The sequence below is a fragment of the Gymnogyps californianus genome, chromosome 14 (genome assembly GCF_018139145.2).
Source record: "Gymnogyps californianus isolate 813 chromosome 14, ASM1813914v2, whole genome shotgun sequence".
In the NCBI taxonomy this organism is placed as follows: Eukaryota; Metazoa; Chordata; class Aves; order Accipitriformes; family Cathartidae; genus Gymnogyps; species Gymnogyps californianus.
The window spans coordinates 14,978,572-14,988,858 of NC_059484.1; the positions used below are offsets into that span (position 1 = coordinate 14,978,572).

Genomic DNA, 10,287 nt, shown 5'->3' on the forward strand with positions numbered 1-10,287 from the left:
CGTCCCCGCTCCCCGGAGCGCTCGCCCCTCCGTCTCGGCCCCTTCCCGACAGGCGACTGTTGCCTTACTGCTTGACGTCGTGTAGTGACCTTCAATAAAGCAAACGTGGCTCTCGGATTCTTTGCGCTGGTTCTTACGCTGCGGTTCGTTAGAAAATAACAATTATTTAAAAAAAAAACAAAAAAAAACAACTAAGCACACGCCCACCCACCCCCCTTTTCCCAATGGTCTCGCCCCGCTCCCCTTCCCGTCCCCTGTTCCCGGTGGTTTCGCCCGCCCGGCCCATTTCCGCCCCTTTGGCTGAACTCTATGGTGCGCCGTGCCTAGAGCGCCTTCCGCCCTTCGACGCGCCGTCGACCTCACCGCGTCGCCTCACTCTTTCCCCTCTCCGGCACGTCGCTAGCGGAAGTGACATCACTTCCGGCTCCCGCCGCCTGCCGAGGCGGAGCGACGCTGGGGTTTCCGGGGGCTGAGGGGAGCGGAGTGGGGGCCCCGCCGCCATGTCGACATCGCTGGGCTCCAACACCTACAACCGGCAGAACTGGGAGGACGCGGTGAGCCTGGGGGACGGCGGGCGAGAGGCGGGGCGGGCCTTGGCCGGCGGGGCCATTCGCTGCCGGGAGGGGGCGGGGGGGGGGGGGGAGGGTAAGGCCGTAGGGCGAGGGGTGCGCGGTGAGGCGGCCCTCGGGGCTGTGCGGCGGGCAGTGCGGGGATCTGCCCCGGGGAGCTGCGTCCTTGCGGTCCCTCCGTCCGGGAAGGGGCTGCCGCGGTTACCCGGGCCCTCCTTACGGGCAGCGCTGGCTGGAAAAGGGAGCGTGCTGCTCGGGGCGCCCCCCCCCCCCCCGCGACTCCCTGCCGGAGTTTGGGGTGTCTGGTAGCTGGGGAGGTCTCCCGGCAGCTGGGAGGGCTGAGGTGGGCTCGTCGTGTGCCCGTGGCCCCGTTCTTTAGAGCTGAGGCCTTTCCTGGGTGGGCCCAGTGCAAACAATAGATGCTGAGGGATAGTGGGGGGGTGGTGTCATCTCCTGCAGTCAGGTAGGTGAAGAGTTAAGATCTCAAGCATATGCTTTTCGTTTGTTTGCTCTAAGTTTTATTTCAAACGGGAATAGCTGGCAGGTCGTGGTTCTTTCATAACATGGGCCTTGGGTCGTGGCTTGCAGCTCTCCCAGTGACTCTTTTCAAATGAGTCTTTTTGCACCTTTCAGATGGTCTGATTGGTTTAACTCAGTAGCGTTAGTTCAGAGTGTGATTTGAATGCTGTTGTGATGATAGCGTTTGTTGCAAATTCCTGATTTTCTTTCATCTTGCTCAATTCAGGACTTCCCTATTCTGTGCCAGACATGTCTTGGAGAAAACCCGTATATTCGAATGGTATGTGCCTGTTTGACCATGCAGTCCTTTCCTCTGGGTTGGCCCTAGAACTGTTGGGTTTCGGGGACTAAAATAAGCCTGGCTACGGGAGGAGATGCTGAGGTGGACGTGCACTCCTAATTAGTTGGTTCTGCACAAGAGGATTTGTTTCCAGCCATTGTTGGTATGTGATATCATGGCGTTAGGTATGTGATTTAAGAATAAATCAGTCAAAAAGGAGAGCAAGATGATACAGCCCCATGTCTAGAGTGCAGGAAATACTAGAAGATGAAGCTTTGGTACTGGTAAATTGTGCGACATGGAGAACAGTGAGCTGCTGAAATATTAAATAGCTTAGCACAATTTCTGAAATGTGAAGAATACCCACCTGTAAAAAGAAGCTAAAACTGTCTTATGAAGGCTGCCTGATGGTCATTTAAATCCTTGTTTGTTTACCTTGGTTTCCTCCATGCAGGACGTGTCAGTCCATTTTACGTTGCTTGTCCCTGCTCAGTCTAGTTGCGTATAACCTACATTTACATTATCTTTCCTTCACATTGCCATTCCACCAAGTTTGCTGAGAGAGATTACGGTATTTTTGTGAAACGTAACCCTACTGCCGGTGTAGGTGATATTTCGAAACCTGCTTATTTTCATGGACTTCATCATCTTAAATATTGCTTAAAAATACCTATTAATATTCCATTTCCTTCTTGCCTTTCGTCAGTACATGAGGTGGGACTTACAATAATGTGTTTTTAATGAATGTTTCTAAAACAAAAATGGATTAAGAGTTTTTTAGGATTTTTTCTTTTTTGTCCTGTTGACCTGCCAAGGTGTAAGCCCAAAACACAGGGGTGGGTGAGTCTAAATGCAGCATAATTAGGAAAAAACCCACTGTGCTGTAAAATCAATGATATGTTTCATGTTTTATGTTGAATTGATGATATTTCATATTTTCTTATATTGTTTTTTATTATATTTCAGACCAAAGAAAAATATGGAAAAGAATGCAAGGTATGTTTGTTGTCTTTTGAAGAAAGAACGTCTAAATTGGCACACATCTAGGAATAATACATTTTAATGTTAAAAAAATCTGTCAGCTTCAGAAAAGTGCTTATCTGGGTTAACAACTTAAAATGTTTATGTAACTATATAAATTTTTAGGTCAGTCTACCGTACGCTTCGTTAGACAAAGTCAGTTGGTCTTAAAATAGTAAAACTATTGAAGACTGTTCCGATAGACTTAAGATTTGCTCATGTTTATCAGAATTAGGTTTTGCGAATATTGTTGTACTATATTTGAAGGTATTTCAGCATTTTAAGATCTCATTTTCTCTTGCAAGTTTGTTTTTACTCCTAAGTGGTGCATAAATAACTGGAGTTTAGGCTTTGCCATGAATATGTTATTCATGGCTACGTGGTGATTTGTGTTAGCTGTCCAAGAAATAAGCCACATTTGTTGCTGAGAGAGCAACAAATATTTAGTGTTGCCTTGACTGAGGGAAATTAGAGGAGGTTTTTGCCCCTTTTATCAATTGGCATCTGAGATGGGGAGAAGGTATGCGTTGAAATCTTGCTTCCCTTCCTCAAACTGCATATGCAGTGGAAGCAGATGCGTCATTCCACCAGATAAGACAGAGAGCAGTAGTCGTCTTCTGGACCAAAAGTCTCATAACCTCTCGCTGGGCTTGCTGCTATTGCTGGCGACTTATTTACAGATAATGGGTAATTTATCTCTAATAGCTCTACACTGACATCGCCTGGAATGAAGGAGAATTTCTTTTTCCTTTGAGTAGATCTGCTTTCAGCATTTGGGTTATTGTAATAAATCAAAAAAACAACAACAAGAAAGAAAACCTTCCTAAAACTTTCTCCTGTGAAAGTAAGGCACCAAATAGAAACAAATATTTCTTGAGGTCTGAATCTTAGCACTAAGATGAAGAAGTTGTATTTACGGTTGAAAGAGATTAGATGTGTTTGGACTTTAAGTTTCCGTGCAAGAACCAGAACGGTAACTTCATTGCTGTGTGATAGTGATACAAGTGTCGACTTTCTGTCTTTCAGATTTGTGCCAGGCCTTTCACAGTATTCCGCTGGTGCCCTGGTGTTCGTATGCGTTTCAAGAAAACAGAAGTCTGCCAGACCTGCAGCAAGCTGAAGAACGTCTGTCAAACCTGTCTGCTTGACCTGGAATATGGTGTGTACCAAAATTTTTTTTTTAACTTTGTAAACTAAGAGAAAAGGCTGGTCTCCTTGCCTCTGAAATGAAAGCTGGTGAAACGTCTTTAAATGTGTGCGTGTAACTGGCACGGTTGTCTCTGGACAGTCTTTGAGAAGAACAAGTCTTGATGATCACACCTCTTCTGAGGTTCAGGGGCAGCGTGGTATACCTGAGCAGTACCTGAGTTATCTCTGGCTAATGCAGGCTGCAATAACTATTTCTGCTCTTCCAGCTTGTGCTTCCTATGGATTTGTTGGGTGATTTTGTTTGTTTGTTTGTTTCATTCTAGGTTTGCCTATTCAAGTCCGGGATGCAGGACTCTCCCTTAAGGATGAAATGCCCAAGTCTGATGTCAATAAAGAGTACTACACCCAGAACATGGAACGAGAGGTAAGAAAGTATAGTTATAATCATGCTCTCTGTGTGGATGTGTATAGGGGAGGAAAGGGCAAGAATGACCTAGCTTATCTTAAAATCATTTGCTTGATCTGATTCTGTGCATTAGTTTTCAATGGTGATATATATGTAACTATTTGTGTTTTATGTACTGTTTAGATATCCAATTCTGATGGCACTAGACCAGTTGGTGCGCTAGGAAAAGCTACTTCTACCAGTGACATGCTGCTGAAGCTGGCTCGGACCACTCCTTACTATAAACGTAACCGTCCTCACATCTGTTCCTTCTGGGTAAAAGGAGAATGCAAGAGAGGAGAAGAGTGTCCCTACAGGTACAGATACAGCTTAAACAGTTAATCTGTTCACCGCGGTCAGATACAGCTCCCCTTGGGGTTTGAAGAACAGGAAATGCTGCAGTGGACAGGAGACACAAGACTGTGATTGGGACCAGTGCGAAACTTGCATTCGGTTGGCACGCGGCGCCAGTGAATGAATCTTTGTTGTGGCAAGTTGGTTTGTGAGGTCTTGTGAGCTGCGTGGTCTTGTAGTGTTTTGCTGAAGCAGCAACTGCAACTCTTCTCTTGCATAGTTCATTTTTTCCCTTTGTGGCGTCAGTCCCCTCAATCAGAGATCTTTGTATTTGAACAAGAGACCGTTTGAAATCCAGCTTTTGTATCTTGTAGTGTTGAATGCTGAGCTCTCAGAAGTGCCATTCATTCAGAACTTGAGGCAGTCCTGGCTGCAATTTAAGTTCTCAGGGCTTTTTGTTCCATTTTGGCATGTTTATGTGAACAGGGTTAAGCATATAAGTGACCAGAGGCCTTTAGAAGGGAAGGCAGCAGTTATAGTCATTTTACTCTGATGCAGCTGGGACTGGTGTTATGAAATGCTTTGTTTGCTGAACCTTAGACATGAGAAACCTACAGATCCAGACGATCCGCTGGCTGATCAGAACATCAAAGATCGTTACTATGGAATTAATGATCCTGTGGCTGATAAACTTCTGAAACGAGCATCAACGATGCCTCGTCTAGACCCCCCTGATGACAAGACTATTACTACGCTGTACGTTGGAGGGCTTGGAGATACTATCACTGAATCAGATCTCAGGTGTGTTGGTGAATTTGTATTGCCCTTGCCTTTTTATTTGATGCTTTGATTACTGCTCGTCTTCAAGTGAGGAAATCTCTCTTGCAAGGGGGAAAAAAAAAAAATCTGGTTTTCAGTTTTCCTTAATGGGGAACAGGTTGGTGGGCAAGTGCAGAGGAGTGCCAGCTTGTTGGAGAACAGATAAACAGGCACATTTCAAATGCTTTGATTAAAATTTCTCTCTTAAAGATGAGTCATCCTTCTGAGCTGTTGAGGATACCGTGTTACACTTTTTACAAGAAAGTCCCATAGCCTCTCTCTAGCTAGCTGCTGAGAAAAGCTGCTGCAGAGTTTTTATTGCTCCATAATTGCACAGAGGGGCAAGAGACTTGATTTCTAATGGTTAATCCGAACTGGTGATGGAGAAGAGAAAGGATTTGAGCATATCTGTTTCAGCACGTGATGAGATTCTACTCTATGTACCCTGCGGCTAGGAGGAGTGGGGTTTCATAATAATTGTTTTTCCCCACGCAGAAATCACTTCTACCAGTTTGGGGAGATTCGGACGATAACTGTAGTGCAGAGGCAACAGTGTGCTTTCATCCAGTTTGCCACCCGGCAAGCTGCGGAAGTGGCTGCTGAGAAATCCTTCAACAAACTCATTGTCAACGGTCGCAGGCTCAATGTCAAATGGGGAAGGTGAGTACAGGGGGAGGAAGCCTTGAGGATACTGCCACAAGGTTCTTCACTCTTTTTATGCAGCGTTGATGAGCAGGATTGGATGTTACGCTGGAGTAGAGACTGATTTGGTAAATAGTTGGGGTCCTCTTACGGTTTGGTTTTCTTTCAGCAGTGGGATCTGGGTTGGAGATTACACAAATTGCACAAATTGTGTAAGGGATTTCCTGGTTGAGGGTTATGGATGAGTGCCTGTAGTTTTGCTTCTAATCCATCTCCTGTAAGCACTGTTTGCACACTTTGTACAGCTGTCTCTGATGTTCGGTGAATTTTTCATCTTTGGCCTGAAGCAATGGATCTGGATTAGATAATGTAAAACTATTGTGGTGTGAGTATCTGCTCATCCTACTTTTTCTCATCATCCTCTTGTTTTCAAACTTTTGTCTGGTTTTTAGGTCCCAGGCAGCAAGAGGAAAAGAAAAGGACAAGGAAGGTACTACAGAATCCGGGATAAAGCTGGAGCCAGTTCCAGGACTTCCCGGAGGTAAGAGAGTTGTTTTCATCTCTGAAACACTTAATGCTGACCTGCTTCCACGAGAGAGGCTGGCGTTAAACCTCTGAGAGCAGCGACAGAGTTCAGGACGGTAGAGGCACTGGTGAGCCCAGAGCAGTTCCTTACAGTAGGTTTGCAGGAGATCCAGCTGGGATGGGAGGCAAGCTTTGTCTAGAAGCAAATTCTTGATGAAAAGAGAGTTCTTTATGTGATGAGTGAAAAGTTAAAGCTGAAGTAGAATTACTTAGGTCTGAGAAGCTGGCGACCCACGCTTTTCAAGGTTTGGTTAATGTTTTCCTAATCCACTGAGCGTTGTATGATGGAAAAAGCAAAGCTGGTTTTGGGTGAAGAAAACTGGTGACTGTTCTGGAGTTTCAGTGCAGTCCTGCTGCTCGCTCTGGTTCATCCATGCAAGAGTAGCAGCAGTTTGCCCTTGTGGAAGAACTGATTGTGCCTCCTCTCTGAAGGCAGATACCTCTGCGTATCTTGGCTGAGAGATTTTCCATAACCACCGTGTACTTTTTCTGCAGCTCTCCCTCCTCCTCCAGCTGCAGAAGAGGAGGCTTCTGCAAATTACTTCAACCTACCTCCAAGTGGCCCTCCAGCCGTGGTTAACATTGCCTTGCCACCTCCTCCTGGCATTGCTCCGCCACCACCTCCAGGTACTTGTGTTTCCCCTTCAAGTGGGGGTGTCTAACTTGGTGTTAGATGATCTAGTCGTCCTTGCTCGACTGCGCTGTAGCGCTGATGCATGCCCTGAGCTGATTTTCCTCGTCCCTGATCATACAATGTAAACCAATGATCTAAAATGAGCTGTCAGCACAGTTTAATTAAACTGAGCTGCCTGTTGTGGTATGTATTCACTTGCAAATTCTCAGGCATGTCAGAGATCCCTGTTACTGGTACTGAGACCTACTCCGTGCTTTTGCTGGCTGTGTAAATGCCACATTAACCTGAACTTCAAAGGGTAATGCTGCAGCTGGTTGAATGCCAGCCTGTGTTTGGCTGTGTGTATATATCTATCCGGAGACCCTTTTTTTTATGGGACGTCAGACTCTTGTGGATGGATTTGCTTTGCTCCACGGTTGAGTAGAAAGCATTTAGACTGGCATTACAGACACCTGTCCAGTCCCCCCGCCAGCTTTTATCTGTGAGTAAGGATGTGTGTTGGGTAAAGATTGCCCCCAGTTGTACTGGAAAGAGGGGAAGGAGTTTGGGGATTTGAAGAATCATGGGAGATGTGCACCTTTCTAAGGCACAGCTGTAAGCCAGCTGTTTTCTGTCGGCAGTTTCAAGCAGTAGTACCTCTGCATTGCTTGTGCTGTTGTTTTGTCTGAGGCTGCCAACTTTGTTTCTGCAGGTTTCGGACCACACATGTTCCACGCCATGGGGCCTCCACCTCCCTTCATGAGGGCCCCAGGCCCCATTCACTACCCCTCTCAAGATCCCCAGAGGATGGGTGCCCACGCGGGAAAGCACAGCAGCCCCTAGCACGTCGTGCCACCCTCATCGTTTAAGTAAATGTTATTTTCTAGTTACCATGGTAGCACCATATGTTGAGCTGTGGGTGAGCTAGAGAAGCCTTATTTCCCTGCTTGCAGACACTGGGCAAGCTGAGCTCGGTGTCTCCGCTAGCTAATCGGATTGTTGATACATCCCAGATCTTTCATTTAGTGTGGGGGGGCGGGGGGCAGACAGAAGGGCTGTCGGGGGGCTGTGGATCAGGTGTACCAGAATTACAGTGCTATCCGTGTATCCCGTTTGCACACTTTTGAAATAAACTTCTGGAAAAACAAAACCAAACCCTTTTCAAGCCCATTTGATATCCTCAGTCTCAACACTGTGGACTATTTAAACGTAACCAGAGACTCTTCTCTGTCAGATAACTAATGACTTATTATTCTAATGAGGTATTAAACCAGGACTGCATAAGAGCTGAAAAACAAGCTTATCGGATGTGCCGAACCCATGGCTTTGCCTTGCTATTGCCACAGAATTTTCCTCCCTCCTTTTTCCTGACCTCTTGCTTAAAAAGACAAAACCAAACCTTTTTTGATGCTTCACTCCTAATCCTGCATGTCCTGAGCAAGATAAGTGTTAGGTCGTGCAGGCATGACGTGGAGTGACAGGTTAGCAGGTGCCGGGTTGAGCCTGGTGAAGGCCCCCGCGGTGGCCCCCAGAGGCTGGGCTGGTGATGCCGGCAGCTGCAGGGAGGACGTGGTGCAGCTGCAAGCTTGTCTGGGGTATATTTGGAGCATGACTGGGGCTTTCGAGGCCTGGGGATACAGTCTCCTCTTAAACTGTGAGATGGATCCCACTTCGTCCTGCTTTGGTAAGATGTGAATCTTCTCTTTCTGTGCTCCAACTATAGCGTTTGCCCAGGAGCAACTGTCCCCTGCATGGAGCCTGCCGTGGAGTAAGATGTATGTACGCGCAGCTGGAGGATTTTAAGTTTATCTGTATGTCAGCTGCTTTCACGCAATGAATCTGTGGACATCTTTCTGTAAAGCAAAACATGATGGGACCTGTTCTGAAGCTTTGTTTGCTTGTTTTTAAAAAAAATACATTAAAATACTTGAATTTTTCAACCCTTTGCTTAGACCCTGCTTCCCGGAGCACAGTGTCTGAGGACTTTGTCTGATTTTTATTTGGCTGCTGCCAAAGCCAAGATGCAGAGCGGGCAGTGCCAGCAGGTCCACTTCTAGCTTTGTGTGCCGTCCTGTACCATGCCGCTGGGTCCCACTGGTGCTGCCAGCCCTGCCAGGCTGCTGGAGGTGGCACCGCACGTGTGGCACCAGGGGTATGGCTGGCCGGCGGGCTGGCTTTCTCTGGAGAAAGAGCTGGGCTTTGGGCGCAGGTGATTAGTTTAGCTTTTGTCAGGTAAGAGCCATCCCAGGGCAGCGTTGGAGGACGGGCAGAGGCCTGCTGGTGGATGGGGGAGGGCTGCAGCGTTTGCCACTGCTCTGGCCCCGAGTCTCTGCAGTCGGGGCCCGTGAGCGCTGTGCAGACAGATCTGGAATGCAAGCAGGCTTTACATTGTCGCAATTTATTTATTATTTCCAGCCAGGTCCCCAGGGGTACACGGGTTCTTCAGCTGATGGGCAAAGAGGAGAGAGATGGCTTTGGAACAGGACAGCAGTTGAGCATCATAAATTCTTAATGTTTAAGGAACAGACATTTTTTTCTTTCTGTTTGCTTGTCCCCTCCTGCTTCTGTGTGGAAGAACAGGCAATGAAAGTTTCCTGCCTGAATGGTGTGTTGCGGCAGCAGAATCCCTGTGTGGGATTTGCTCTGCACATCTGTCTGCACAGCATTACAAATACACTGCACAAGTGAGGCAGCTGTTAACTTCATTTTTACCACAAAATTTACTTGCCTGGTTTAACCGCGGTGGTGGAAAAAGAAACTTTTATCCTGATGCTCCCGCTTTTGCAAGATTAAATAAGGGTAACATTCAGAACCTGACAAAAGCAATTGTATTAAGTTAGAGACTTTTGTTAGCGGTTAGCAGGGTTTTCCAGATGTTCTGATGACTGTCCTATAGACTGTTGTTAGCTGCGTGTCCCACTGTGTGTCACTGCTGAAAGCGATTGTGTAGTTGAATCCTCGCTGCTGATTTTTGCATTCACGGAGAAGCCCGTGCTTGCCCTGGAGCCACGGCTGCGCTGCTTTTCCTTCCCGCTGACGCTGAATTCTGCAGTGCAGCAGGTCCAGGCGGGGCCTGATCCTTATTGACCAACTATATGAAGCAAATCTGGCGTAAGTCAATCAAAGGGCTTAGGTGTTTAAGCAAGGCATGCAAATAGCAGTAGGAAGGGGAAAGTATCAGCTGCCAAGTGCTAGCCAGTAGCTTGTGGAAAACGGGGCACAAGTTTCCAACTCCCAACGTTCCTCTCCCATATATCCTGGTTGTGCTGTGTTGGTAAACAGGCAGATTCCCAGTTCCTCATTTGTTTTGGTTGTCCAGCCAAGGCCAAGGTAACTGCTTTTAACATGCCAG

At 47.0% G+C, this 10,287-nt stretch overlaps 1 protein-coding gene across 1 annotated transcript; it reads left to right on the plus strand.

The window, feature by feature from the left end:
• The first annotated feature begins 500 nt into the window (after positions 1–500).
• On the plus strand, positions 501–8,875 carry RBM22 (RNA binding motif protein 22). The gene is made up of 12 exons (XM_050905492.1): positions 501–554; positions 1,315–1,368; positions 2,335–2,364; positions 3,415–3,547; positions 3,861–3,961; positions 4,127–4,299; positions 4,877–5,077; positions 5,591–5,755; positions 6,190–6,278; positions 6,818–6,949; positions 7,648–7,804; positions 8,659–8,875. The coding sequence occupies exons 1-11, from the start codon at positions 501–503 to the stop codon at positions 7,776–7,778; spliced, it is 1,263 nt and encodes a 420-aa protein (XP_050761449.1). The 3' UTR covers positions 7,779–7,804; positions 8,659–8,875.
• Positions 8,876–10,287: the final 1,412 nt, after the last annotated feature.

Excerpts from the sequence above, each read along its gene's own strand:
- RBM22 (XM_050905492.1), top strand. The coding sequence starts at position 501 with ATGTCGACATCGCTGGGCTCCAACACCTACAACCGGCAGAACTGGGAG. Across the intron at positions 555-1,314 it reads GGCAGAACTGGGAGGACGCG|GACTTCCCTATTCTGTGCCA; the intron begins GTGAGCCTGGGG and ends TGCTCAATTCAG. Across the intron at positions 5,756-6,189 it reads CTCAATGTCAAATGGGGAAG|GTCCCAGGCAGCAAGAGGAA; the intron begins GTGAGTACAGGG and ends TCTGGTTTTTAG.